The sequence below is a fragment of the Lentinus tigrinus genome, assembly GCF_003813185.1.
Source record: "Lentinus tigrinus ALCF2SS1-7 unplaced genomic scaffold L226scaffold_13, whole genome shotgun sequence".
NCBI classification, from domain to species: domain Eukaryota; kingdom Fungi; phylum Basidiomycota; class Agaricomycetes; order Polyporales; family Polyporaceae; genus Lentinus; species Lentinus tigrinus.
In genome coordinates, this window is record NW_027137922.1 from 544,252 (window position 1) to 571,231 (window position 26,980).

General features: G+C 56.2%; 10 protein-coding genes across 10 annotated transcripts; 4 read left to right on the forward strand and 6 right to left on the reverse strand.

Annotated features, from left to right (window-relative positions):
• Positions 1-3: 3 nt before the first annotated feature.
• On the reverse strand, positions 4-2,048 carry L226DRAFT_613398 (uncharacterized protein). Its single transcript, XM_067686505.1, has 8 exons — positions 1,606-2,048; positions 1,320-1,555; positions 1,102-1,272; positions 782-1,051; positions 531-729; positions 384-472; positions 147-329; positions 4-71 (listed from the first exon to the last, which is right to left on the reverse strand). The coding sequence occupies exons 1-7, from the start codon at positions 1,883-1,885 to the stop codon at positions 243-245; spliced, it is 1,332 nt and encodes a 443-aa protein (XP_067535142.1). The 5' UTR covers positions 1,886-2,048; the 3' UTR covers positions 4-71; positions 147-242.
• On the reverse strand, positions 2,032-2,602 carry L226DRAFT_535452 (uncharacterized protein). Its single transcript, XM_067680910.1, has one exon. It carries the CDS (start codon positions 2,422-2,424, stop codon positions 2,080-2,082), a length of 345 nt encoding a protein of 114 aa, XP_067535143.1. The 5' UTR covers positions 2,425-2,602; the 3' UTR covers positions 2,032-2,079.
• Positions 2,603-2,793: 191 nt separating this feature from the next.
• On the forward strand, positions 2,794-4,607 carry L226DRAFT_545978 (WD40 repeat-like protein; the record flags this gene model as incomplete). The annotated part of the gene is made up of 10 exons (XM_067682384.1): positions 2,794-2,812; positions 2,865-3,057; positions 3,107-3,259; positions 3,315-3,443; positions 3,502-3,601; positions 3,654-3,721; positions 3,779-3,966; positions 4,021-4,127; positions 4,180-4,338; positions 4,392-4,607. The coding sequence occupies 10 exons, from the start codon at positions 2,794-2,796 to the stop codon at positions 4,605-4,607; spliced, it is 1,332 nt and encodes a 443-aa protein (XP_067535144.1).
• Positions 4,608-4,659: 52 nt separating this feature from the next.
• L226DRAFT_508987 (uncharacterized protein) lies at positions 4,660-8,011 on the reverse strand. The gene is made up of 2 exons (XM_067678198.1): positions 7,889-8,011; positions 4,660-7,834 (listed from the first exon to the last, which is right to left on the reverse strand). The coding sequence occupies exon 2, from the start codon at positions 7,820-7,822 to the stop codon at positions 4,826-4,828; it is 2,997 nt and encodes a 998-aa protein (XP_067535145.1). The 5' UTR covers positions 7,823-7,834; positions 7,889-8,011; the 3' UTR covers positions 4,660-4,825.
• A 178-nt stretch (positions 8,012-8,189) lies between these two features.
• L226DRAFT_78112 (uncharacterized protein) lies at positions 8,190-12,191 on the forward strand. The gene is made up of 13 exons (XM_067687238.1): positions 8,190-8,306; positions 8,360-8,439; positions 8,498-8,589; positions 8,642-8,816; positions 9,223-9,381; positions 9,433-9,588; positions 9,638-9,883; positions 9,934-10,149; positions 10,211-10,452; positions 10,508-10,695; positions 10,748-11,365; positions 11,419-11,669; positions 11,796-12,191. Exons 1-13 carry the CDS (start codon positions 8,267-8,269, stop codon positions 11,937-11,939), a joined length of 2,607 nt encoding a protein of 868 aa, XP_067535146.1. The 5' UTR covers positions 8,190-8,266; the 3' UTR covers positions 11,940-12,191.
• Positions 12,192-13,112: 921 nt separating this feature from the next.
• On the forward strand, positions 13,113-14,906 carry L226DRAFT_613402 (UAA transporter). Its single transcript, XM_067686506.1, has 3 exons — positions 13,113-13,273; positions 13,334-13,657; positions 13,816-14,906. Exons 1-3 carry the CDS (start codon positions 13,194-13,196, stop codon positions 14,705-14,707), a joined length of 1,296 nt encoding a protein of 431 aa, XP_067535147.1. The 5' UTR covers positions 13,113-13,193; the 3' UTR covers positions 14,708-14,906.
• Positions 14,907-15,767: 861 nt separating this feature from the next.
• Positions 15,768-17,803, forward strand: L226DRAFT_571451 (uncharacterized protein; the record flags this gene model as incomplete). The annotated part of the gene is made up of 3 exons (XM_067684558.1): positions 15,768-16,158; positions 16,220-16,414; positions 16,479-17,803. 3 exons carry the CDS (start codon positions 15,768-15,770, stop codon positions 17,801-17,803), a joined length of 1,911 nt encoding a protein of 636 aa, XP_067535148.1.
• Positions 17,804-18,673: 870 nt separating this feature from the next.
• L226DRAFT_523398 (uncharacterized protein) lies at positions 18,674-20,339 on the reverse strand (the record flags this gene model as incomplete). The annotated part of the gene is made up of 2 exons (XM_067678814.1): positions 18,674-19,863; positions 19,955-20,339. 2 exons carry the CDS (start codon positions 20,337-20,339, stop codon positions 18,674-18,676), a joined length of 1,575 nt encoding a protein of 524 aa, XP_067535149.1.
• Positions 20,340-21,209: 870 nt separating this feature from the next.
• On the reverse strand, positions 21,210-22,503 carry L226DRAFT_523399 (uncharacterized protein; the record flags this gene model as incomplete). The annotated part of the gene is made up of 6 exons (XM_067678815.1): positions 21,210-21,273; positions 21,334-21,401; positions 21,450-21,755; positions 21,864-22,067; positions 22,200-22,341; positions 22,394-22,503. 6 exons carry the CDS (start codon positions 22,501-22,503, stop codon positions 21,210-21,212), a joined length of 894 nt encoding a protein of 297 aa, XP_067535150.1.
• Positions 22,504-23,177: 674 nt separating this feature from the next.
• On the reverse strand, positions 23,178-26,957 carry L226DRAFT_560733 (uncharacterized protein). The gene is made up of 6 exons (XM_067683383.1): positions 25,960-26,957; positions 25,640-25,901; positions 25,533-25,589; positions 25,410-25,476; positions 24,641-25,357; positions 23,178-24,579 (listed from the first exon to the last, which is right to left on the reverse strand). Exons 1-6 carry the CDS (start codon positions 26,570-26,572, stop codon positions 23,560-23,562), a joined length of 2,736 nt encoding a protein of 911 aa, XP_067535151.1. The 5' UTR covers positions 26,573-26,957; the 3' UTR covers positions 23,178-23,559.
• Between the last annotated feature and the right edge of the window lie 23 nt (positions 26,958-26,980).

A 26,980-nucleotide genomic window follows, 5' to 3' on the forward strand; every position in this document is an offset into this window, starting at 1 on the left:
TGTGTTCTGATGTATCTGACAAAATAATGCCAGCTTGGGGGAAGCTCATTATCCGGGCCCGATCGGACATCCTGCATCAAATAGCAATGCCCGCAGTCAGCATGGGAGGCAACAATGCTCGAGAGTCGAGAGGTATACACACGTACCCGATGTCGATTTGGCAACGCCGATACCGGAATCCCTTCGCGGCACTACATCTCAAGGTATACTGTACAATACACGCACGGAAGCAGACGCTAGTTTCATGCTGAAACTTCCATTGAAGCTGATGGTTGTAACAGCGGCCCGAACAAGGCAACATTCAGTTCCCGAATTCGCAGATATTCCGCCTATGAGAGATTGATCCGTCAACCGATGTCTCCTCGATCAGCTTGAACACCAACCTCGACTTCGCTCGCCACGGGCTCACAGACTGTTTCTGTTTTCAGGATCAAACAGGTTGAACGCAACTCGCTCTTGAGCTCCGCGCAGCCTATGTTTGAGAAATCCTTCAGGACCCGCTTGCATGTCCGGAAGTATTTGCAACGCACCGTTGACTTCGTCGCTGTCTGCGAGGTCTGTCCAGCATTTCAGGACCGCTTCTAATACCATGCCCCTCCACTTGTATATTCTAGGCGCACATGCTTTCATAACGGCCTGGAGAGCTCGCACTGATGACAGTTGATAACTAAAAGATGATTCTTTTTCTGGGGCCGGGACCAAGGGAAATGTGAGTTGAGGAATCAAGGCCTGTGACTCTCGTCAGTCTCCAACCCGCAATGAGTTCACGCCAGAGATTCACCTTCAAGTAGCGCGCCGCGCCAATGCCGAGTGCACGCACGACAGCAGGAATGACATCAACGGAGGCCTGGAGTGTACCTGGTTCGCGCGAAGCGTATACCCATATGTTGCCAATGATACTGTCCCCGAGGACACTGCACAGCTGGTCGAAACGAGTACTAGAAGCTGGCACGGTCGTCAATTCCGTTAATTGAACACTGGCAGTGACCGCAGCACGGATGAGATCCGGAGTCTCGGGATTGTGCAAGAACGACAAGCAGGTTTTGAATGACTGAACACATTTTGTCAGTCATACACTGTACGCAGGTCCAGAAGACTTACGTTGAATAGTAGCGTGTCTATTCCTGTTCGGCGTAGCAAGTCCGGAGGCGCGACCAGTAAGAGCAACGACGCTAGCCGTACGCCTCGGAGTTTGTATTGCGCTTGGTGGTCATCCAAAAAGGTCATCACGGGAGGAATATACAGATGCCATAACTTCTCCACAGAACGAGACTACGGCGAGGTTAGTGGGCTCCATGATGCGCGCATTCCTCACCTACATCAGTATGCGAGATACACCATGATAGAACATTTGACAAGGCTGGGTACGCCTTCCACTCCTGGCCCTCTAGGTAGTCCAGGTGGCCCAAAGGACCACCCGCGGGTCGGGGGAGCTTGCGACCAGTTTCGGCGTTGAGTAGTGGATGAGGATTGCTCTGAAAGACAGGTTTCACGAAGTCGCATAATACACGTTCCAATGTATCCGACGTTGGAGTAATGAATGAAGACAATATGTCTGTGATAATTTCATCAAACTGAAGCTCGAGATGATGTAAATAGACGCACCTCGGGCAAGTTCGCGAGTGTCCTCTAGCACCCATGGATCTTCTCCGTCAAATCCGGCCACATACCACGTCACTTTCGCCTGTGTGCGAGAGTCCAAAACCTCGCGTGCGCGCAGATCATCGCGTAGACTTGAAAGTAGAACGTAGGCCTTCCGCTTCCATGTCTCGAGGTGAACGATAGTGTCGGGATACTTCAAGTCGTCGTAGTTAGCGAACTCGCTAGGAACGGTAAGGTCGTCATAGGCAGCAAAGATCTCATCGGCAGGTGTTGTAGATGTCATTGTGAGCTCGAGCAGTGATGCACTTGGTGGTTTGACGAGAACTTGGCGCGTCGGCACTTGCACAATGCAAAGTCGCGGCAAGAGGGTATGATGTCCACGGGGATCAGACAACTGTCCTGGTGATCGCAAATTGGTCCGCCGTAAGTGGCTCGTCGGTCCTGTCTGTACGGCACCTTTGTCAGTCCACTACAGCGTCAATGTCCTGTGGCGGGGAGGATTCTGCCAGCGCTATATGGCGCTTCGGTCCGTCTGTTATCGCTCAACTGTCCACAGTTTGAAGAATCTAGAGATCCACTGCATGGATTCCCTTCAGAATTTCTGAGACAGTTCCCAGAAACCCCTAGATACAGCGAAAAATAATCAGCTGGTGACCCATGGCGTTGAACATTCTCCATGTTCCTGCTAACTTCAAGTGCCCGCATAGCGCGCACAGCGGCGCTAGTGTGTCGGCAAGGTCGGGAGAGAGCCGAGGCTAGCCGAGAGGGTGGGAAGCATAGCGCGCAAGCAAATGGGCGGGTTAGCGCCCGTTTTGGATGCATGCAATACAACACGAACGAGAAGGAATACAACGAAACTGATATTTTTCCTGAGACGAGAGGCTTCAGAATAGGTAACTTCCAAATTTTCAAGAGGAACGGATGAGTGGTGGAGGAGATCCTTCAAAGTGCGGACAGTGTATCGATAATTTGGCGTGGAGGAGCAAACGCGCGGACAGGTTAGCGAAACGGCCGGACATGATACCGTTTTGCAAAGTCGCGCGCGCGGGGGCGCCGGCACGCCACTGCTTTGCTTCCGCCACCACCTTCATCTCGTCCCCGCACCGTGACTCTTGCTTCAAGTACTGTCGCTCATCTTCTCTCTTGGTTGCTTCTATTGCATTGCGCGTAATTGGTGTCCGTGATTGCGCAATGAACCGCGTACTTGCCAGTGAGTGTCCTAGTGGTTTCGCCCATAAGCATGGTTTAACGCAGACCTCCAGACACTTTGACCTCCCCCTATCCAACGACTATCCAAACCTCCCTCGAATCTTATGCACTCAACGTACGGTATGACCCCTCCGGAAGGTTCTTAGCTGCGGGACGTCAAGACGGAGTTGCCGTGATATGGGACTTGGATACTAAAGGGCAGGTACGGTGGTTGGATGGTCATGTAAAGATGATCACTAGTGTCGAGTACGTTCACCTTATAGTTCTATTTCCAACTGCTGCTGATCTACTTCAGCTGGTCGCAGAACTCGCGCTACGTTTTGACTGCGTCTAAGGACTGGAATGTGATTATATGGGATCTGGCGTCTGAGAGCGAATACCCTCGCCGCAAGGCCACTGTCCGCTTTGACGTGCCGGTTGTGTCCGCCTCGTTCCATCCCAAGAACAGGTCAGTGTCCATACACACAGCATGTCCACCTTGTTTATCATTTATCGCCACACAGCCAAATCCTGCTGGTTCTGACCAGCTTCGAGCTATGGATTGTGGATCTGCGTAGCGAGTACAAAGGCCAGTATGAGCTCGTAGAGGTCTTCGATGACAGTGACGAAGAAGGCGGATCCCATCGAGCCAGGTGGGTAGTTAGCGAATGTCATGCACCTGCTACTCGAAGGGCTGACTACGTCATGAAGAAATGGTTTCGCAGCAGCGCGCTTCGATCCGTCCGGAAAACATGTCTTCGTAGGTACAACCTCAGGGACGCTTCTAGTATTTAACACGCGCACCAAAACAGTGAGTCGCGAGATTACGCGTTACTTTGAGTCGCCTTTTGACCGTCTCATAGATGATAGCTCGACATAAAATCTCGGGCGCTGGTATCATTCGAGGTCTTGTGTTTCATCCTTCAGGAAGGTGGGTTGTCCCTCGCGAGTGCAATTCTATACGCCGCTGATTAGCAACTCAGTGTAGACGACTAGTGACGAACTCGTCGGATCGAGTTCTGCGACAGTTAAATCTACCGGTCTATGCGCCACCTACGGCCGACAACGAGTACATCGAGCAGGAATTGGAACCAACGCACCGCTTCCACGATCCCATCAGCAAGGTTGCGTGGCACAACATGTCATATAGTCCAGATGGCGAATGGCTCGCAGGCGGTACTTATTGTTGCTCCTCGTGTTGTCTTATTCACGATTGACACCTTGGTGTAGGCGCCGCCGACGATGCCGCTCACAAAATATACATCTGGGATCTCGCCCGAGAAGGTCTCCTGGCAAGCACGCTCGATGGTGGGCGTGAATTGCTGACTGACGTGCATGTACGTCCAGTCCCTTCCTTTCTACCTTCCATTCCTGACGTCAAACGCGTAGTGGCATCCAAACAAGCCGTCGATAGCATCCACGACAAACCTGGGCAGTATTTTCATCTGGCATTGCCCAACAGAAGAACGCTGGGGCGCCTTCGCCGGCGGGTTCGAAGAGGTCGACGAGAATATAGAGTATGAGGAACGTGAAGACGAGTTTGACATCGTGGGTTGGAGGTGCCTTCTACCTTGACAATCTTGCTCACGGACGATGTATAGGAGGATGAGGCCGAGATAGCGCGTCGCAAGATGTTGGAAGAAGAGGAAGACGTTGACATCGATGGTGTGGTCGAATCTGTCACCAATGGGGCTGCAGACCTTATTCGCCAGAACGGCGAAGACGACGAAGACGCTTTGTGGGCACTAGACGACCCAGATGATGACGTGAAAGGTTGGAAGCTTAAGGTGATCAGTGAGGACGATGATATGATGTGAGATCGATACTCTACGACACCATGACGATGCTGTACTATTACACCTTTTCGACCCCCTTACACCGACATAATCCAGGAGCGGCCTCGCTTACCTCGCGCGAGGTTTTATCCATCAATTAGGAGTGACGCTGCTCCGCAGAGTTTAATTGCTACTTTTGAGCCCTGTCGTAGACTGCATTAAGTGTATGGTCTAGGTATGCTACAGTGATGGCACCATGTCTACTTTGTACGTGTCCTACGTCGCCTCATCCAGGCAGGCATCTTCCTCCGCATCGGCAATCCCCTCGTCTTCACGGTCGGAATGCTAGCCACGCCCCGCGCGCTGTCCGCCGGCATGGGCGGGAACGCGTAGGGACGGCGCACATGGCTCCTCCTCGGACGCTTCACCGTCATCGGCCCCTTCCACCCACGAACCAGCTGACGATGATACCGCTCCGGGATGCTGTATCCGTTGTTGATAATGGCTATTGCGAGCTGGCGCAGCAATGGGGGACATCTCGCCCGCAGTGTCTCATCCTGTTCAGCCGCAGTGTGCGTGCCGATGGAGCGACGTCGGGCTGGACGGGAGAATAGCTTGAGAGCAGCGTTGAAGAAGCGTTCGTCGGGCAGCAGGACGAACCAACTTGGCTCGCCGCCTGTCGGTGCCCTACGAGTAGTTGTTGCCATCGGCCTCGAGGTGTGCGACAATATCATCTGCTGCAGCAGCGAACGTCCTCCGGACATCATGGAACGGTAGAGTAACATAGCGTTCCGCCTGCCCCTTTGACGCTGCGTAAGACCCTCAACACGCTTCCTCATCTGCATCCTGTAGACGTATTGCGCGTATCCCTGGCGGTAGTGACCCGCCTTCGGCTGCCATGCTGAGTCCCGCTCGAGGAGGAGAGCTCCCAAGTAGTGCTGGCTCCGCTTGTGCTTGGGGAGACGGCCATGTACCACCCTCGTGTAGCACTGCAACATTGACGTATAGGCTTCGACGGGTAGTCGCCAGGGCTGGGCACCGAACGAAGGAACGTAACTGGCTCGTTCTGCCTGCTGCGCCAGTATGAAGACTCGCTCGGCAAGGCCTACTTCCCCTGCCTTCGCCATGGCATTGATCAGGGATGAGTAGACATATGGACCATGCTGGGCCGCGCGCCGCAAGGCATCCTGGCGGGACAAGTTCAATAGCTGGCGGACTGCCACTCCATTCGTCGCTGGATGGTCGATGATGAACAACTCGGGGAGGATGTCGAACAGGACTGGCACGATGCTCTCCGAACGACCAGTGGAGGTGAGGTGAGTGACGAAGCTCGTAAGGGTAAAGGTGTTCACCCTCGGTACGACTCCAGGGGACGCAACTTTCTGGGGCAAGTTGAATGTCTCCGTCTCCAGTCGGGTTAATGCAGCAGTGAAGTTGGAGGGAGGAAGATCGCTGGGGGAATGCGAAGAACCAGGAGACGCTGCAAGGGTGGAAGTTGCTACGGAGCTCGGAATAGCTTGACTGTTATTCACGGTGTCGACGGGGGCGGGCTCCTGGGAGAGAAGCTCGTTGAGGGACGCGGAGGACAGCTTCGCGCTACCAGACCGAAGCGCAGCTAACGCCGCTTCGCTGATGCACAGCTGGCGCAAGAGGGTCCCAGCGCGTAGAAGTACGTTATAAGTCGCGATGTCAGGGGCAATCGGGGGGCTGCGCTTGACACACATGTGGTTGAGAACCTTCCTGGCCATTCCGGGGGAGAGCTGATGTCGGAGGGAGTATGACAACAGGGCGTTGTAGGATCGCCTAGACAGGGTAGGCGGAACGCGCTTGGGTCGATCTCCCAGAGAGTTGACCAGACGCTTCAGAACCTCGTGGAAATACGGATAGGCCTTGACGGACACCATTTCCCCGTCTCGTAAGATCCATACGCGAGCGTTGGTTTTGGGGCAATGGTACATCGTTCGAATAAGGGAACCTGTTCGATGTGTGTGCAGCTGCCCCGTGTCCAAGAACATAGCGAATACAGCTAAGCTCTGCAGATACGGGAAGATTGCTGGGTCCGACGTCGAGTCCGACATCCGCGCGAAAACCTTGTCGATCGTAGCCAGAATGTCACCCATAGCCTTCAAGTCCGGATACGGCGTATGGGAAAGAACAGCGGGCAAAGGGGAAGCCTGACCAAGATGCTCGTAAGAGATCCAATCCTTTGCTCCGTCCGGGGTGCTTGCATGGTTCTTGCTGACTTCCCAATCCTTCATCAACAGCGCGAAGAGGAGCGTCGCAACAATGATCTCCCCTTGCATGAGAAGTGTTGAGATCAGGACGTGGTACATGCGCTCAGTTCGTCTCTGACCGAAAGTCCGAGCAGTCTGCAGCAGCTCGATGGCCGCACGCGCACATGCATCCTTGACTTTCCCTGGCTGCAGCTGGAGAACATCTCGACCCCTCCTTGGTATAACGCGGGCAAATGGACCGAAGCGGGGAAGGATTGACGAGGAGGTGCGAACCGAAGCGATGACTGCCTCCATAGTTGCGGAATGAATAGGAATACCCGCTCGCACCATCAGCTTCGCGTAAGTCTGGGCCTTGGAGGCATAACCCTTGCGTACCAGTCCGTGCAAAAACGCGTGGGCGGCAAGGCGGGGGGAGACCGGACGGCCGAATGCGATAGGCTCGAGTTTGGAAGTACTATTCTGCTCTTGGGGATCTTGGGTATGGAGAGGGTCGCGCAGCACGGAGTGACACGCGGAGTTCACCACGTAGAGCGCGTCTCCGAAGTCGCCGTCGCGGATGCACAGACGGACTGCCTGCGCCGTCACGCGCGACACCTGAGCGTCGCTGAGATGCGCGGTGGTAGCGGAGAGTGATGGGGATGGGTTTTCCGAAGGATTCGTGTTGCGGGCTGGCGTTGTCCCAAAGCATCGCACCTCGCTACGATTCGCAACTGGGAGAGAGCGGGTGAGACTGTGTGACGTTGAAGGTGGGAGATACTGTGGGCGGGAACGAGATGGAACTTGCGAGATGACATCCACTCGACATGGATGAGGCCGCCAGGAGCGGAAGTGTCGCGCAAAAGTGATAGGTGTGTGAGGGTACGGGTTGTTGCTGCTTAGGACAGCGCGCTTTGATACGACGCTCGAGGAGGGAAGGCCGCAAGCTGAGCTTCTCCGCGCCGTCAACAGAAAGAAGAGGTGAGGTTGTGCTGTCCGTACAACGCGCAGGAGTAGACTGGCCGTCGTCGACCAATTACATGGCATGTGTCTTGCATACTGGCCGAAGTGTTGAGACCTCTCCGCAATTGACTTATAGAATGACAGACTTACCAGGGCAGCCCACCAGCTCCAGTACGAAGGGCCCTGGAGAGCAACACCACCAGCGACGAGGGCAAATCGGAGGAAGGTGTTCAGGAGAAGGCCAGACCGTCCGCCGCGACGTCCAGGCGCAAGGCGAATTACTCTTGACGTTTCCGTTACAGAGTTACCGACCATTAATATCCATTACTTACGTGCCAAAAAAACCAAAGGTCAGACTTACTTGCTCTAACTTAAATAAATTGAATAATTTCTTCCAACTTGCGCCTCGTTAGGCTTGACCTCATACCTCGCTCTACATCATCAATTCAGTGTTCCCCAGTCTCCAGAGGTGGGCTGTACACCCTAAGCACGCACGTCGACGCCATTGCCCTGTTTTGAGCACCCAGCATGAGCTACCACGGCGGCCATCGGAAAAGACAACCCAGAGGTGAGTTCATAGCATCCCACATATTGAAGGTGCGGGCAAAATGACACGAGAAGCAGAGAACTATGACCGCCACGAGTACTACGAGACCCCTGACCAAAAGCTGAGGAAGAACATCATCCACTATGGGGAAGTGGTACGTGTGCATTGGTCGCTGCAATCAGCTCACCTAAGACTGACCTCGCCACACTCAGGACCCTGTGCAAGAGTTGCCTCGCCTCGCTACCCAAATCGGCGAGCACTCACCCGCTAATGTGCCTATAGTTACAGAGGGTTTCCGGATAGGGTGCGTACACAGAAGTCTCGTCGTGAGCCCTGCGGACTGACGAAACCTCCAGTGTCACAGAACAACCGTTCAAGATCCCCTACTACGCTGCACTACTCCGCTTGCTACATGACCGTCCTGCAGCCGAAGGTGCAAATATGTCATTCGGGAGACAAGTACTTGAAGATTTTTGGAAGGGGTTCCAAGCATTCCTGGACAAGCAGGCTTGGCGAGAGATACGCCTCTGTGTACGTATATTCATTGCAGTTCTCTCATTGTGGCGCGTCCTGGATGGTGGATCACAAGCATCGTCATGGGGTTGGCAATAAGAGGTCGTGAGGATCTGACGTTCCGTCTCGCGCACGTTGCGAGCGCCAGACAGTCAGGTCGTGGCTCTCACATTGTCATTTCAACGGTGTTTCCCTACTCAGCCTGCGGACGCATGAGTCAAGTTGGACGCGCATGAGCATACGCGGTCTGGCAGCGGTACCAGTTGATGAGCATAATGCTTGAGAACAGCGGCATACCGCGTCTCATATATAGTCCTGAGTGACGAAGCTAAATCATGCTCGTCGCTCCGTGCGTTGTGCTGGATTGTTGAACTTGGGGTGATGGCCGTGATGCTCGTATTGACACTTACAATTTCGCTGACAGGTGCAATTCTTTGCGCACTTGACTGTTGCAAGAGTGGTATCCGCGTCCTCTATGTATGAACTCTTGAAGTCGTTCACAGCCGTTTACAGCGAGATAGTGCTCGTCTCTCATACTCGCGCATCAAAAGCCGGGCTCTGTGCTGCGGAAGGGCTCGTAATCGTAAGTAACCATGCACGTTGCTGTCCTGCGTCTTCTGACAAGTTGCGAAAGGCTGGAGTTGTGATCAAGGATGATTCGAATTTGGATATCTCTGAGATCGTGAATGGCTTGAGAACATACGTGGAGTCGACCCATGCAGCCAAAACATTGGTGCAGCCCATTACGCAGCTCCACTGCGACAAGCCTTCGCTTGAGCATGCTGAGGAGGTAAATGCACGCTATGACTGTCCTTCTACATTACTGACTGCGTGTACAGTGGCTTGATTGCGCACTAGCTGCACTGCAAACTCTCTGCGCCAGCGACTTCGCTACGACGGCTGACAGCGTACCTCAGCCTTACTTGGAGCTACCACCCGTACCTGACGCTCCATTTGACCTTCCGAACGTCCTCGTCCCTCCAGACGTTGTGGAGCTCGATACCTTGACAACTGAGTCTGGAGAAGATGTACAGGTTAAGAAGGAGGAATGGCCTCAATGCTACGTCCGTCTGTTTGACGACGATGTACGTTTCTTCACCTTCACCATGTTAGTTGCACGCTGACGAGCTCGTAGGCGACTCCTGACCCCACGACGCCAGCCGGGTTCATCCTGAGGTCAAATATCCTCGACATAATTGACATATTCGAGGTGAACCGGAAAGAGTGTGCACGATTGCTCCTGGAATATCCGAAGTGGACACTACCTGGTACTTTCAAGGCAAGACCGGGTGCTCCGCCATCACCTCCTGCCGAGGGCAAAAATTGGGATCTAGACAACACCCTTATTGAAGTAAGTGTTTGCGATGACCAGCTTACGGATTGGGAGCTGATGTATTGCTGATGTATTCCAGACCATTCTCGGTGCTTGCTTCGTCTTGCCAGAGTCGACACACAAGGTCATCTACTACATCACTCTCATCACTGAACTGGCAAAGTCCTCGCCGATCACCATTGGACCGGCCGTCGGCAAATCTATCCGGAAACTGTATGGACTTCTCGCGGATGGTTTGGATGTTGAAGTTGCACATCGCTTCGCTGAGTGGTTTGCGGTTCATATGAGTAACTTCCTCTTTAGTTGGCCGTGGAAAGAATGGTGCGGCAAGGATCGTTCTGACTGCCATCCTATATATCCACTGACCATAATGTAGGATCCCAGATCTCGCACTCGTACCACAACATCCCAAGCGTGCGTTCATGCGCCGTGCCGTGGAGTTTGAGATTCGGCTTTCCTACTACGATCGGATCCTGCGCATCGTTCCTGATGCCATGGCAGAGCCCGAGGCGCAAGTCATGCCTGACCAGGCCCCTGGTCCAGAGTTCGAGTATGAAGAGCCAGGTATGTCCGGCTACGGTTCTTTATCATCTCCCCATCACTCACGTATGCTCAGGCAACCCCTACCATGAGGCCGCGCAGAGTGTACTCAACCTTCTGCGTGGGCGCGCAAAGCCGGAAGATGTCATGACACACCTAGAGACCGTCCGCAACCAGCTTTCTGAGACTGCTGAAGGCAACGTGAACGTTGACTCGCTGCTCCGCTCAATCACTGTCCAGTCCCTCCTATCCATCGGTTCCCGGTCATTCTCGCACTTCCTCAACGCTATCGAACGGTACCTCCCTCTCCTCCGCAACCTTGCCGCGGGTCATATCTCTGATGGCGGTGTCCCGCATGCGGAGGCGCGGACGGACATCATGAGCGCGGTTGCGACTGTCTGGCGGCGGAGTCGGCACATGGTCCTGATTGTCTTTGACAAGCTGATGCAGTACCAGATTGTCGACCCTACCGATGTTGTCGCTTGGACATTTGATCACTGCCCCGCCGTCACGTCGCGTCAACCGAAGACGACGTTCAACGCGTTCCAGTGGGACCTGCTGAAGTTGGCATTGGACAAGGCCAACGGGCGCGTAATGGTTCAGCGTAAGAAGGTGGCTGTGCTCAGACGGGAGGCAGACGACACTGCGGCCGTCGCCATTGCTGGTGAGAACATGGAGGTCGACGCCGATGCGGGTATGTCTGTTGTTCCTGCATTCATGTTTGTTGATGTGCTTAATGTATGACAGATCTTGCTCCTGCGGGAGAGTCTCCACAGCTGACTTCTGCCATCAAGGCATTCACGGTACTGACCCGAGAGCAGAAGTCGGCCCTGGCGCGGGCAATGGACGGATTCATCGACTACCTCGCTGCTAAATCGTCTAGCACTAAGGTAGCTGAGGTCATTACTGAGCACGCATGGCACAACCGTGCAAATTGGGAGGACGACGCCTGGGAGACTTGGGAGACTTGGGGCTGGTATCGCCACTGGGGTAGGACGGTGAGTCATCTATATTCCCTATGTCTCCCTCATTATGCTCATTCATATCATGCGCTGTGCCTGGTGTAACTCGTACTACTGTCTCTCTCTTGCCCTTCTCACTTGCCTTGGGTCTTGGTTGGTCAGTACTCGTCGTACCTCCGGAATTATAAGACCACACTTGAGGCGGTCGCATCGGACAAGGTTCGCATCAGCAACAGCAGCGATCCGGACCCAGTAGTAGAATTGTTCAGGAGAACCTGGAACATCGCCGTCGGGCAGGATTCGTGAGTGGTCGTTCTACAGTCGTAGCCGCCCCCGCACCATAGCACGCTCTCGTCCCCGCTCCCCTATTACTCAATACGATGCTTTCTATCCCACCCATCCCCTCTCTTTTACTTCTCCGTGATTGAGCCCGGTTCGATAACTGTTTATCTTCCTTAATGTGAAAGGCATCCGTCGTTACCCCCCGACCCGTTGTTCCCCCTCGGCCTCATCCTCAGCCTGTCACCAGCATTGGGCGGTATACACGTCAACTTTCTACCATACCCTTGGCACCTGTAGCCGGTATCGAGGATGTCCGGAGTTGGCCTCTCCTGTGGTTCGGACCGATCTTTGCCTCCATTCAGACTCGATTGCGGACTCGGCAATAACCAGCGGATGCTGTCATCACCATGCCAGCATGTTTACCGCGTCTGCAGCGGCGGCTTTTCCTCGTGTAGTGGGCGGATCGCTGGCCTTACTTAGGATCGGTTCTGCCACGCCGGACGTCACGTCACCGTTCCTCAAACTCATATGATCGCGACGGCAAGTCGCCAGGATACAGGACGCCCAAACTTCACGTCCCGCGGATCCTTGCGACCGGCCTTTACATATTCATTTGCAAGCTCTCCTTTGCCTTTCTGTTTTCACGTTGCTGCTCATTGCTATGCTCATGCAGATTGTGATCGCATTTGCCCTCGATATCACTTGGCTAGCTGTTCTTGGTCTATCGCTGTCTCTGTTCGCATCACCTTGCTGTACTCTTGCTTTGTTTTCATCCTGCACTAGACTTGTTGTAACATCTTCGCTATCCACTAACACCGTCCACCCACATCGCAGTCTGTCATGTTTTGACCCATGCTTCCAGCTTGTACTCTCTCGTCGATTGTTGTTTGTTCCTCGCCTGTACGACTTACATCCTACCCATCCACAATTGTTTTTGAACCTGTACTTGCACCATCATGTCATTTGTTGTCTGTGTTCGCACAGTTGTTCGCACCATGTATGTAAGTATGTCAGAAACCGGGCGATCTATAGCTAGGCAGTCAATCGACATGAATCGACCTCCTATAAGATTCGCGTATGGCTCGGTAGCGCGATTGAACGCGTGACGTAACGTGTTCTTCGTTCATGCTGGTCACGTGAGCTAAACACGGAACGCGTGTGGCAAGCAAACGTGTCCAGTACGTGCTGCAAAGACCAAGCTCTCCTGATGCGCTCTACGAACTATACTTCCTGTTCTCTCTGTCTTGCCAGGCGTCATATACCCCCTCTGCTTCTATCATGAGTATACATGCTCTTACGCTCGCCACAATCTCGGACTGGACCGCCATCTTCACGCTAATATTTGGTGGATGTTGCAGGTACGTGTTTTCGTCACGATACTCTTCAAGCGTTGCTCTGAGACCTCTAATTATTCGCAGTAACGCCCTCACGCTAGAGCAACTTACCCGCGCACACCCCAATGCGGGCTCGCTCATCACCTTTGCCCAGTTCATCACCATTTCCATCCAAGGCCTCCCCAGGTTCCTGACAACGACGAGATGGCATGGCCTCATTATACCCAGGCTCAGGAAGCGGAAGATCCCTTTGAAACCTTACTTCGTCCAAGTCGCCTTGTTCTACGGCATTTCCCTGCTGAACAATATGGCCTTTGGATACAAGATCCCTATGCCAGTCCATATCATCTTCAGGAGCGGAGGACTGGTTGTAAGCATGGTCATGGGATGGGCATTCGCTGGTAGGAGGTGAGCAGCTTTTCTAGAAGTAGGCTCTGCAGGGGATGCGTGTACAAGAGGACATAGCCATTGCAGGTTGCTCGCCAGCATGACCATAGACATCGCGTTCCCCCCATCCCGGATGTTCTGCGATTGCCAACGTAATACTGAACAATCTATCTAACCAGATACAACACGACACAGGTTGCCTCCGTGCTGCTTGTCACCGCGGGTGTCATCCTCACAACACTCTCCGCGTCAGGCGCGAAAGCGCGAACAGGCTCCAGTTCGGCCACCTCCCAGTCCGGTTCGTCCTCCCAATACGCTACCGGGATCGCAATCCTCACCTTGGCGCTCATTCTGGGGGGCGCGCTGGGGCTTGCGCAAGACTGGACGTACAACCGCTACACACGGTCTCCCATTGCCAACCCCCAAGCTACGGTGACGAAGAATGGCTATGCGAATGGGAGCGTCAAGGATCCGCAGACAGACAAGGCGGACAGCATTCAACCGTGGCAGGAGAGCATGTTCTACCTGCACTTCCTCTCTCTCCCAATGTTCCTGTTTGTACGGCAGGACCTTGCAGGGCAAGCGAGCGCATTGCACGCCAGCGAACCCCTCCGTGTCACCCTCTCTGCGTCTGCGATTGCGCCTGAATCCTCGTCTCTGTTGGGACCGCTCATGCCGACGCTGTACCCACCATTCGGCCTCATGGAGCCCCTCACCCTCGCCGTGCCTTTCCTTGACTACCTCAAGGAGCAGCTCCTCGAGATTCCGAGCGGGTACATTCCTTTGACGCTGACTTCGCTGACATCAGTCGTGTGCGTCGCGGGCGTGAACAGGCTCACGGCGCGCGTGTCGTCGCTCACCGTCACGCTTGTGCTCGTCGTGCGCAAGGCGGTGTCGATGGTCATCAGCGTCTTCTTGTTCGGCGCGAAAGGGGGCCAGATCAACACGGGGATGATGTGGGCGGGTGCTGCGCTTGTCTTCTTGGGCACGATGGGGTACGCGGCTGGGTCGCGCAAGGGTAAGCGAGTGGACACGAATACCATGGAGGGGCAGAAGACGAAGAAGGAATGATATATCAATATTTGCGTGCTGATTTAACTGGTGTCGTGGAGATTAGGCTGTTTGCTTGCTTATGGATCCGGAGGTCACATACTTACTAGCGGACAATGGACAGGAGGTTGTTGTAAAGTACAAGGGTCGTCTTGATAGACACATACTCTGGATATAGAGCACTTGAGACGCTCCTACAGCAATAGAAGTTGGTATGCATATGTTTTGGAAATCTTCGCCCTGTCCTCGATAGGCGGATGTGGTTGTGGTCCTAGTGGTCGCTCGGCAGAACCCGGGCCATTTCCGCGGATGGTACTGGTGTCTCTTACGGTTTACTGTTTCCTTTCACGACTTCGACTCTCGTACCGCACCAAACTTATTGCATCCTCAGCCTGATACCATTGTGAGACATAATCACACTTGCGGATCACTGTCGCGGCCTTCTGAATCGACAGGGCTGTCGAAGCGGAAAATCTCAACTACTGCCCTCGTATGCGAGTCTGATTCTTGACTAGCAACGAGCACGGCGCTCTCTGCAATGTGGGCAGGTAAACTGGGGCGTCTGGAGCCAGTACTTGCCTTGCACCTCGAGGAAAGGATCGATATCCATCATCACTTGAGTCAAGGTTCAGCTGCTTGCCATGACGACGACATCTACTGCTTACTTATACGCCTCTGCAGATCCCGCACATGTAGGCATGGGCCGAAGCGCTGATTGAAGTCACTTTCGCATTTCAAGGCACAACGCGACTCGGACAGCTACCAGTCGTGTCGCCCGCTCTCTGGCCTTGTCCCATCCTCTCGTCTGGCATGGCATTCAGATCTACGGCACATTGCACGGACAGCGAGTACAATAAGCAGTCTCTAAGGACGGCGACAGCCAGGACAATGCAATACCTTTTGAGAAGCTTGGGCCGCATACCCGATACGGCAAGCTGCCCCCCAATGCGGCTGCGACAAGTCACATAGAAATTCCCAAACGAGCACGGAGAACGAAGCACCAGCACGCGTACTTATAGTTCAGCTTGTCCACGCTCTGGGGTGCGAGCCTCTTATCCCCCAACCATCACCTCGTCTCAGCATGGGCCAACGCCACCAGGTTTTCCTCATCGCGCGCGTCCGCCCGCACGGTGCACCCGCCGACCACCCAGGCAATCGTCGGTGCATCGCAGCATTCCATCACCAGTGGTGCTATGGCAGCCTGCCCCTGCGCGCCATGCGTCGGCTCGTCACCCTTATCCAGCAGCCGGACAACGCCACAATTGTTCGTGCGGAGGTGCGCGATATTCAAGGCAAGTACGGCAGCTACGGCGCGGAGGGACCCTGCATTCCAGATGTCCCATGCCCCTTCACCACGTCGCTTCTGGCCATGGCCTGGACAGCGGATATTGAGGATGGGGCCAACATCCAGAGCAGTGGGACCTCACTTGAGAACGACATCTTGCCCGCGAGTATGGGCTGCTGGGACGGAGGTAGGATTGTTTGCAATGCGCTATCATCAGTGGCGCGCTGAATGACACTCGCGACCTCCAGACAACAATGACGGCTTGTCCATCTTGGATGTCACCGACCCCGAGAAGCCTGCGTACTGCTTCCTCTCCGGACCTGAGTCACCAGGCTCGCGGGCGCAGTATCTCGCGCCGCTCGATGGGCGTAGTTACCTCAGCATTTACTATGCTCTGCCAAAGAATGTGGCGCTTGATGCTCAGACGCAAGAACCCGCGAAGGGTGTTGACAAGGGAGGCAAGTGGTTTGTATTGATGTTGTGCACTGGTATTAACAGTCCTTACAGCTGAGAGGGAACGCAAGCAGCAGGAGTACTGGCTTGAATGCATCCAAGGCCTCGCGGATGTTCCTGTCCTTCCGCCGAACCTGCTGCGTGAGGCCTGGCCGGGCGAAACGTTCAAGGACCCTCCGCAATCCTCCGCACCGCCTCAGGAGTCCCGAGCGGAACCCGAAGTCTCCGATGGAATGGTTGCCAACTTGGCTGACCTGTCCTTGAACGTCGCCGTGAAGCAGTCCATTGAGGACGAAGACACGACCGAGGTTGAGAAGCTTCTCTGGCTCCCCGGAAAAGCCGCGCGAGTAAAGACGCTCCTGCGCGACCTGGATCCCTTCAGAGGTGGCGCGGTGGGCCTACTCGTCATGACCCTCAAGGAGCTGAAGGAGACCTCCCGGGTCAACCTCGCGGGTTTCCGACTGTCGGGCGCACACGTCTCAGCCGTCCTTGCTGACCTCGGTGACGTTCGCTCTGTCGACCTCTCGGACAACACAGTCATTACCGCCGATGACGTCCCTGAGATCCTCGCTGCAACGCCGACTCTCCGTCGCATAGTCCTCATGGGATGCCCGTCTATCGACGGCACCCGGCTCCTTGAACTTGTCCGGACCCAGCCGTTCCGCTTCAAAACCGTCGAAGGCATCCTTCACCCGGCCTTCCTCAGCATCCAAAAGCCGGATCCTTACCCCTGCTCTTTCACCTACGTCAGCATGATGTCCACACATAGTCTCTCTTGCGTCTCCCTTCCCTTCTTCACGCCCTCGCAGGTAGTGCAGGCCCTTGCGGATATCATTCCCTGGCAGGCCGGCACTCGTTCAGCCACAATGGCCGGCCAATACGCTCTGCCCTGCGTCGGGACCTCTGCGTTCCAGGGCGGCACGCGCGACCCCGGGCAGAGCATCAGCGAGCGCACGGTCATGACCGTCCCGCTTCAGTCCCCTCGGATCCCCCGCGGCCAGAAGGAGCTGTGGACGTTTGTGTGCAATATGCCGCAGTACGCCTTCCTCGATCCTGCCAACAAGGGGTGGGGTTTCGTGCACTACACTCACGAGGAGACTACATCGGAGACTGAAGACGCAACACAGCCGGTCGACTATCCGGACCTTGGGTCTGGCAAGGTGTACGACCTCAAGGGCTTCCTGGCGTGCATGGCGAAGGAGGGGCGTCCGATGCCGAGCGACGAGGCGGTGGAGAAGCTCGAGAAGATCCTGTATCTGAAGGACACGGCGGTGACTGATGAGTACTGTTGTCCATTGCTGAAGCAGGAGGCGGTGTCTAAGATCGATCCCGACGGAAGACGGGGCTCACTTCGCTACCAGGGATTTTTCTCTTTATGAGTTGCCGATGTTCACGTGTTGTATGTATGCTAGCATTCTGTCCGTTATCGACCAAAGTGAAGGTACATGTCATGTATGATTTACTGAACTTGTATCTTCCGAAAATTACAGTGATGTTCAAGTTCCTGCAGCGATGTATGCCATGCGGGCGTACAGAGGTATCGCACTGCGTGGGCTGGTGAGCGGTCGGAGTGCAGAACACCTGCTGATGGTGAAATGATGCTTTATACATAGATACCTTCTCAGCTGGCCGCTAGATAATGTAAGCTTGCCTACAATTAGCTATGATTCCAGTAAGTCATATACTGTGCCAAATCTATGAGTCTGAAGGATCAGAAGAAGCTTTCGCTCGCTGGAATGGATGAAGCAACGATACAGACCATGTATTGTACACGACCATACATACAAGGACAATCCGCTCGGTATCATGACGGGTATCGTCTACCAGTCCGGGGTATTCACGGACGAGTACTACGGCTACAGCACGTATGCAGGCTCTAGTGGAGTCCGTGCGGGGAAGAGAGGGTAGAGAATAGTGATGTGAGAAAAATACATGTGGGTACCGCATGCGAACGAAGAGAAGAAAAAAGTGCACACGGTGAGTGAGAAGCAACAGTGAGTATAGTACGTTGTCCGAAGAAAAAAAGTAGAGTAGGCTGTCCAGCATGCGAGGAGAAATGAAGACGGAGGGTACGAAGACGGAGAATAAAACAAATCGGAGAACAGAGGTGATGTCCATATCCTAGTCCGCGCACATACGAAGAGTGAGAAGCGAGGCTTGTCGCTGAAGAGAGGTGTGTGTGTTTTCAAGTCATCATGTCGCGTCGTGTCCGCCATACGCATAGAGCATAGAAGCATAGATCACATAGATCATACGTCGACCTGCTGTTGCTGCGTCCGGAATAGAGCCGACTTCGAGTGCGCGAGCCTCCGGAACGCGCTGCCCGGGCCGTCCTGCTCCATGCTATCTTTCTCGGTGGCAGCCTGCCCCTTCGTCGCAGCCCACATGCGACTCAGGAATCCACCAGATGCTGCGGTCCGCGCGATCGTGGGCATAGTCGCCGACGACACCACTGTAGCCCCACCGTCGGACTTGCCAGACGAGTACAATGTTGAACGGGGAGCGCCCCTTCCGGCACCACAACGGCCATGGAGGAGAGACTGGTGTACGTCAGATGGAGATGAAGGCGACGAGCTCTCGGAGTCCGACCGCTCGTAGCTAGGCATCTCACGCATACCACCCAGCCGTTTGATCTCGTTCATCGTGCACGCGATGGTAGCATCGCTCTTCACTGTGCATGTCGATGCCGCCGAGACCTTCCTCCCCTGTCGGTGCCTGTAGACGAACGCGGCAGCAGACAACGGCTGAAGGGTGTACTTCCTCGCACGGTCCTCGTCGCCATCGTCGACGTCTTCGATCTCGACCTCGAAGTCCTCCTGGTCCGATGAAGGATCCGATGACGCGACCGACGAAGGTGAGGATGATCCACTGTCGCAGGACAATCCCGGCTCCGACCCCGTGCTGTCCCCGGTGAGGCTCCTCCCGCAGCTGCTGAGGGTGTTGCTCGATGATTGCCTCGCGAGCAACCGCGGTCGAGCTTCATCCTTGTCCGTGGGAGGCACAGTGAGATACTGAGACGAGATGCGCTTGACGAAGCTCTGCACGCTCGAGAGGCTCCCAGCTGGCGATGGCAGGCTCGAGGCACCTATGTCGCTGGTAGGCGGCATGGATATATGCGCTTGTACGCGGGCCTTTGCACGATTGACAGCAGCCGCACGCGTCTCCTTGACCCCGGACTCAGACGGCGTGGCTGGACGAGCGATCTTGGAGCCGGAGTTGGGGAGGAACGGCGCGAAGTGGAGGAGAGCCTCGTCCTCGTCGAACCGAAGGTCGTAGTTGAGGAGGAAGAGGAGCTGCTTCTCCATCAGGTTGACCTCGGCGAGCTCAAAGAGACGCGCGTAATGGACCCAGTTCTTGTTCTTCGGCGACGAGTCGTTGAGATACTTGGCGGCCACGATGAGCGTCGCGAGGAACACGCGATGACGCGTACATGGCATACCTGTAGCGGGTAAACGTAAGTACGAGATGGTAGCAGAGGGCCGGGGGCGCAAGGTGGCAGGATATATGCGCGCATAGGATGACCGACATACCTTTCGCCATCTTCGGCAGCTTTGTCCGCAACCGCTCAAGGTAGATGAGCGTCGCAAGAAGCGTCGGCACCTGGACATGGGAGCTCTGGCAGATGAAGATGATGAATTCGTGCAGAGTAGGAAGTGAGAGCGCTGATGGCTGCTGCTGCGCCGGGGCCTGCTCCTGTTCGCTAAACGACGTCTTGAGGGGTGTATGCGGCGGTGTTGGGAGCGACGCCTGGGGCGCGGTAGGCTCGTCCGCCAGCTTGATTACAGAGGTCGTCTGAATGGCAATGTACTGGATCATGTCGTAGGACACGGGCTGGCACATGAGATGGAGCAGGTCGCGGTTGTGGAAGGACCGCGGGAGAAGGGACGCGGGATGGCGGAGGTCGGACGCGGACATGATGAGATGAAGCGGAGAGGTATGTACGGGAGGGGAAGGGAGGGAGCGTGGATGTTAGCGGGGGATGTGGTGCCCGTCGAGGGCGAAAGCAAAAGAGAAGGGAATAAAAGGGTGGGCGGGGTGACGCGTCGCGGGAGGGCGGGCTTTATACGTCGGGCCTCGGGCCACAGCTTGGGCAGCAGACAAACAAGAACACACCAGCACGCTCGATCGAGTCGCTGCTCGGCCGCGGAGGTGGGAAACGGGCAGCGTGAAGAACACAGTGAAGGGCAGCACCAGCTCGAGAAATAATACGACACGCTCACTGGGCTTTTTGGGTGACGAGGTGGTTGGGCGGGTCACAGGCGCAAAGAGCCACCATCAGCCCGCTTGAACTCGTATTTGTTTCGAGCGAGGCTGGCAAGCCAATGCGGCTGGGCAGCCTCGCGCGCCGCAACCGAAGTAGGCACTGTGGCCGACGACGGCAAGCTCGATCTCCGGTGACAGGCCGCGCTAGTTACAGGCAGCGGTCACGCGAGGCCAAATCGTGTACTCTCTGTCCTTGCACGCATTGCTGAGGTCAAAGCTGGAGCATGCGGTGGAAGACATGGTGGACGTCGAGGACCAAGCTGCGAAGCCCAAGCGAAGAACGCCATAATGGTCCCGGTTATTTGTCTGTCTTGCCGGTCAATAGGCTTATCTCAACGAAGATCTAAGCGCACATTCAGCCACCTGAAGGCTGAAACTACCTCAATATACATAACATAGTCAGATGGTCCCGATGGCTATATCGCGCACACAACCTGAGTACAGAATAGTGCAAGGGGTGGGGAGAGGAACAGCTAGCGTGTTCATGGAGGTCCGTGAAGCCGGCCCGCGGGAGTTTTGGATCTACAAGGCCTTGACATACGCCGCAGGGATCAGTCCCCGACGGCCGTCGATCTCGCCAGTCCACCTGAGATGAAGCACTCAGTATGTTTCCTTGCTGAAGTTGAGATTGGGAGAGTGCACGTACCAATCATCGGAGGTGCGCTCCACCACCAACACGCGCACGCCCTCCTGCAACGCCAGATCGCCTGGGTCCTGTCACGGTCATGCGCGTAAGTATCCAGTCCGACCCTACTATCACACGAAACGGCGACTTGCCTCGCTGTGGTAGTCATACAACGCCTCCGCCCACTCTCCCTCTTCCTGCTGTGTGTTCCTCCTCGGGAGTGCTGGAGGCGCCGGCGGCGAGGGGGACACCGCTGGGGGTGACGGCGAAGACGCAGAGGCGGACGGCACGCGCCTCGGCGGCGGCGCGAAGTCGGTATTGCGCTTGAACGCAGGCGGGGTCGGCGGCGCGACTTGCGCAGGGGTAGCGTGCTTCGCGGCCGTCGAGTTCCGGAGCGACGAGAACATGTTCTTCCCAGAGCTCATGTCGACATCGCCGAATTTCTACACGCGCATTGTCGTACGTATTGTTGCGATTGCGAAGGTGTGCGAGACCAGTTGAGCGGCTTGCTCGACAACAAGTCATGGGATCCAGAGACAAAGACGACTCACCCTCTGCGGGATAAGCTTGTTATGCTCAGGCTGTGCCGGGGTCGCAGGCTCCTCCGACGAGCTTGTGTTCCTCCTTGGGGGCGGACGCGGGAACCCATTCTGCGCAGAACTCGGCATCGGGTCCGCGCCCCCATTGCTCGCTCTCAGTGCAGCGGCAGCTGCCGCCACCCTCCCAACAGAGCTGCTGATTTCCGCTGTCGTAGCCTGGTTCACCGCCCTCGCGTCAGTGACAGGCCGAAGAGCACACGATGGGGGTAGAGATGGCGATGGCGATGGAACTGGGATGGGATGGGATGGGCAATGGGGGAAGAGGGACAGAGGGGAAGAGGGACGCACCGAATCTGGCCTCTTCCATCCGCTCGTGGCGGGCACCGAGGGCGACGAGGAGAGCACTTGATGTACGGCGGAGGTTGCGGCAGCTCTTGCTGTTGTCGCGTTTGCCTCACCCCCAAACAAGTCCGGGCGAGACGCGAAGTACCTGTTCACGGACGCAACGGAGGACGAGGACGGGGACAATCACGGTCAGCGACCCCCTGTTCGGGCTCCAGCGTGCCACATGCAGGACGTAAGGGATACTCAACTCGTCCAGGAGCGCGAAGAACGCGTCCTTGTCCGCGGGTGTTAACCTTGCAAAGACCATATCCTATCCGAATCCGAGTCCGTCACTATCGAGGTCCGCGCGTGCAGTAGCGTGTCGTCTGGCAGGGGCAATTGCAAGTCAGGGTAGAAGAGAAGACAGAATTCACGTCGGCCCAAATTGAGTTCAGTCCATCGATATATAGCTGGCCCAGGGGCTCTCAGGCGGAGAGAACGCGTTCTACCCAGTGACACTGACAGCGAGTGTTGAGTCAGGGCATCACACATCTCATCTCGCACTGCTGTGTACCTGTCCCTGAGCGCGGTGCGGCTGTGCAGCGTGTACGAGACGTCCGTGGCGTGTATATCCGGAATTCGAAAGCGAGGTTCTTCTGAGCTCTCTCCGCCCGCGTCGGGATCACGAGCACCCGCAATCTGTCAAAAACCCAGCTTCGTCGGTGCCGTCCACGTCTTCAAAATCACACTCGAGTCATCGTTCCACGCAACCCGCGGGAGACCGTGCAGCTCGTGATTGGGTTCTTTGACGGTGGGGGCACTGCAGCTGCACCGCTTCGACGTTCAATATCATTGTGGTTCACACTCTATCTGCACGCATTGATGCGCTCTGCAGGCAGCCAGAGTCAGAACCCAGCCACCAGCCACTGCCAGTCCCCTCGTCGCAGAACTAACCCGCGCTACCTGCGCATGAATGATGCACCCTGTGACCTTGGCGACGCTGCTGCGTTAACACTGAACAGTGCAGATTTGAAGGTTTACAACAGCGGGGAGGTATCGATAGAACGGAAGGTACTACGACAATTGGACAGCCCCCTACGATACAGCTAGAGGGGAGAGGAATAACATACGGACGAGACGAGAAGGGATATTAAGTACGCGAGAACGACAGAAAGCCAAAGTATACAAGACAACGTGCGCGATCGCAGCGAAAGCGGGTGCGCACTGAGCACTGATGGACACAGCAGAGGACGTTCCAGATGATGCAGCGTAAGCGTAAACGTAGACGTAAACAGAGAAACAAGGGCGCGAGGTCGAACAGCGTATGTACAATTGCCCACAGGACAGATGGCGGCGGCAGCAACAACGATGGGACACACGTCCATCACTGTCCCCAGTTGAAGAAATCCATGTCTGCCGGGTCGCCCGCCGGATTCTGCGCCATCTGCTGATGAGGCGCGGGCGTTGCACTAGTCTGCCGCCCCGGGGTCATCCCGTCATGCTGACTTGCCGACGGCGACGGAGCCATGAACGGTCCTCCCCCGAACCCGCCTTGCCCACCTCCGCCACCCCACATCTGCCCGCCAGATGCAGGCGAGCCGCCCCTGAACCCACCCGCTCCTCCGCTGCTGCCCCCGGCGGACCCTGGGGGCGAGCCCATGCCACCGAACTGCCCGCCTCCACCACCACCCATGCCCATGCCCTGCATATGCGCAAACGCCGCGTTCGACATCCCGCCGTTCCCGAAGGCCGCGTTCTGCATCTGCGATGCCATCCCCCGCTGCGCCTGCGCCTGGACCTGTTGCATCATCATCGCACGCTGCTGCTCCTCGGGACTCTGAGCCGACATCGACAGTCGCTGCTGCGAGACTGGCGACGGGACGGAATCGGAGGGCGTCCGCGCACTCCGCGCGATGCCCGGCATGCCCGGATTTGACCGCAGAGCGGGGAATTGGGGGCCATCGACCATCGGGGAGCCCATGACGTTCGGTGGGGAACCTTGTCCTGCGGCGGCAGCTTGCGCCTGCGCCTGAGCCATCCGTTGCTGCTCTATTCGCATGCGCTCCTGTATCATCTGCTGCTGGTTCATCATCTGCTGGTTCATTCCTCCACCGGCGCTGCCGCCACGCAACATCTGCTGCTGCTGCATGAGGAAGAGTTGTCGTTGCTGGGGGTTCATACCCGCGAATGCTTGCTGCTGTTGCGGGGTCATCATGGATCGTGGGTCGCCACCAGAGTTGCCTTGAGAAAATGAGGGCTGCATGGGTGAGTGCTGTGATACGGGTGACATCCGTGAAGGGCTGCCGTCACCGGTGTGCTGGAGGCCTGCTTGCATCCCGCCTTGAGAAAGACCGCCCATCGAGGAGCCTCCGCCATGTTGTTGCTGACGCTGGCGCATCATATTCTAGAGGCGTATGTCAGCCGGCTCATCTCTTCGTAGCGACGACAGTCACGTCAAATCCTACCTGAGCCATGGCCATCTTCTGCAACTTGTCCTGTAGTGGGAGTTGCATAAAGCCAGGTATTTGCTGCACCAGGAACTGGACGAATGGATGAGGCGGATTCTGCTGCAACATCTGGAAGTTCTGGACAGCTTGCGGACCCATACTCGACAGCACTGCCATTTGCTGTTGGCTCAAGTTCTGAATGTTCGGCATCGAAGATGGGCCGGCAACGTTGTTCATGGACATTCCAGAAGGCGGCGACATCTGCCGAGCACCGTCGGCATGCTGTTGCTGAGCCTGTATCTGTCGTATCTGCGCCGCCTGTCGTGCACGAGCGGCCGCAATTTGCGCCTCGTTGAGAGCGCCAGGGGGCACGGGAGGAGGAGGCATGGATGGACTACCCATTCGAGGAACAGGACCTGCAGACATGCCTGCCGCACCTGAGATTTGCGACGGTGGATGTGGGGTGGAAGGACCGGCACCAGGGGTGGGGAACGAGCCAGGCATTTGACCCTTGCTCTCACCTGTATCGCGTCGTTTGTGCATTCCATCCTGGCCAGGTTCCTCCGTACGTTCACGCTTCGCGTTGCCATTCAGGGTGCCTGCCTGCTGCCGCCGGGCGAGCTGCTTGGCGAAAACGGTGGGAAGCTCGCGGTATATCTGCAATATCCGCGGCATCTCAGCAGATTCGACGACTGGAGGGGGATCCGTCATGGGGAGAACCATCATGTTTTGGCTCTGCGCGATAGTTAGTCGGCTAAACGCGCCTCAAACGGGACAAGATACGTACAACTTTATGGTTGTCGTCAGCTGCGGCTGCAAGCCAAGTCAAATTTGACTGCAGTCTTAACGAATATCTTCAAGTAGCGGACATGAGGGTCCCTATGAATCAATAGGGGGAGAAAAGACATACTGGTGGAAGTTCGGATCATTCATTGATACCCCTCGAGCTTGAAATTCCATGGTTACTCTGCAAGCTCGTGAGCGCACGTCGAGCATGCTCTCCCGCATCGCACTTACCTGAGCAGGAGCGAGTTGAGCTCCAATATGCTGACCACTTTAGGATCAGGAGCTGACGCCTTGGTAGACGCGCTGGAATGGGAGGTATGACTTGACGACGACAAGCCGTCTGGCATTGGGGACTGGGTGTGTTGCTCCAGCTTCGGGGCAAACGAACCGTCAGTGAGGTTCCCGGTGGTTCCTTTCGCCGTAACTGTGGGAGTACGGTTCGGAGATGAACTTGGCGCGTTTTGTGGCTGGAGCTCTTTTGTCGACGTGGAGGCTACAAAACGCGTTATGATACCCTCTACGTGCACAAACGCTGTACGTGGAGAACGCACCATTTGCCTGTCCCTCTGCCGCGTCCTTGGAGCCAGCATCTCCGTCGGTCGCGTTGGATGGGCCGTCTGTCGCTCCATTGTCGTCGTCTGGAGCAGTTTCTGGAGCTGAGGACAATTCGCTGAGAGGAGTAGACTGACGAGATGCCCGTTCAACTTGGTTTGCGGCCTGGTCGCCGGCCTTCTCCTGAATCTCTGCCCCGCCGTCATCTGTCGGCAGCTGTCCTGGTGGGTCTTCGGGCGCGTCCATGGTGTGATTTGGCGATGCGGCATCCGGAGGAGGGGTCAGCGAGGAGGTGCTGTCCGCTGGAGGAGAGCGTGGTTCGGGAGGGCTGCTCGGGGACGGCTCAGGGAGGGAGGGCTGTTCCGCTTCTGCGGGCGTTACAGGGCCGTTCGCAGCGGGAACGGAAGAGTCTGGGGAGACGAGTTCGGCTGGAGGATTGTCTGGTTGGGCAGGTGGCTTGGAGGAGTCTGACAAGAACTGTTCCTGAGATTCCTGATAGAACGGTCTGCCATCACGGCCGGGGGAGGACCAGTGCGGAGAGCTTGGAAGGATGAGGTTTTGGGAACTGGGAGGGCCGGGGATAGAGGAGTGATTGTGATCGAGATGAATCATGGTAATCTGCACTCGCCAGATATAGCGGGGCAGAAGACGGGGCGTACGGGGCGGGCGTGGAGGACGTGCACGATGCGAAAAGATGGGGCTGCCTGGTGCCAGAGGAGGGGAGGCCGGAGATTCCGAGAAGCTGCAGCCGATGATCAGGCGGGCTGGGAGGAGGGCAGCGTGTGTTTCTCCGCGGCAGCTGAGGGACGCAGGACGGGGCCGGGAGGAGACGCAGGAAGGCCGGGTAAGCTGAGCAGCAGAGCACTGGCTGGGAGCAGTGAGAGCGGGCGAGCGACTGGCGACAGCGGGCCCAGTCGCGTGGGAGTTTGCTACCGCATCGGGCGAGGGTGGGCGAGTCTGCACAACACTGCAGCGCCCATGGTGTGCGGGTGCGCAGTGGACGTCGAGCGAGGACGCTGC

Coding starts and splice junctions, on each gene's coding strand:
- L226DRAFT_535452 (XM_067680910.1), bottom strand. CDS start 2,424: ATGCATCCAAAACGGGCGCTAACCCGCCCATTTGCTTGCGCGCTATGC.
- L226DRAFT_613402 (XM_067686506.1), top strand. CDS start 13,194: ATGAGTATACATGCTCTTACGCTCGCCACAATCTCGGACTGGACCGCC. Junction 13,274..13,333: donor ATATTTGGTGGATGTTGCAG/GTACGTGTTTTC, acceptor AATTATTCGCAG/TAACGCCCTCACGCTAGAGC. Junction 13,658..13,815: donor TGGGCATTCGCTGGTAGGAG/GTGAGCAGCTTT, acceptor CTATCTAACCAG/ATACAACACGACACAGGTTG.
- L226DRAFT_508987 (XM_067678198.1), bottom strand. CDS start 7,822: ATGCCATGTAATTGGTCGACGACGGCCAGTCTACTCCTGCGCGTTGTA.
- L226DRAFT_613398 (XM_067686505.1), bottom strand. CDS start 1,885: ATGACATCTACAACACCTGCCGATGAGATCTTTGCTGCCTATGACGAC. Junction 473..530: donor AGACAGCGACGAAGTCAACG/GTGCGTTGCAAA, acceptor TCTCAAACATAG/GCTGCGCGGAGCTCAAGAGC. Junction 330..383: donor CCGTGGCGAGCGAAGTCGAG/GTTGGTGTTCAA, acceptor AATCTCTCATAG/GCGGAATATCTGCGAATTCG.
- L226DRAFT_560733 (XM_067683383.1), bottom strand. CDS start 26,572: ATGATTCATCTCGATCACAATCACTCCTCTATCCCCGGCCCTCCCAGT. Junction 25,358..25,409: donor CTGACGACAACCATAAAGTT/GTACGTATCTTG, acceptor ACTATCGCGCAG/AGCCAAAACATGATGGTTCT. Junction 24,580..24,640: donor AGAAGATGGCCATGGCTCAG/GTAGGATTTGAC, acceptor ATACGCCTCTAG/AATATGATGCGCCAGCGTCA.
- L226DRAFT_78112 (XM_067687238.1), top strand. CDS start 8,267: ATGAGCTACCACGGCGGCCATCGGAAAAGACAACCCAGAG. Junction 8,590..8,641: donor ACAGAGGGTTTCCGGATAGG/GTGCGTACACAG, acceptor CGAAACCTCCAG/TGTCACAGAACAACCGTTCA. Junction 9,589..9,637: donor CGCTTGAGCATGCTGAGGAG/GTAAATGCACGC, acceptor CTGCGTGTACAG/TGGCTTGATTGCGCACTAGC.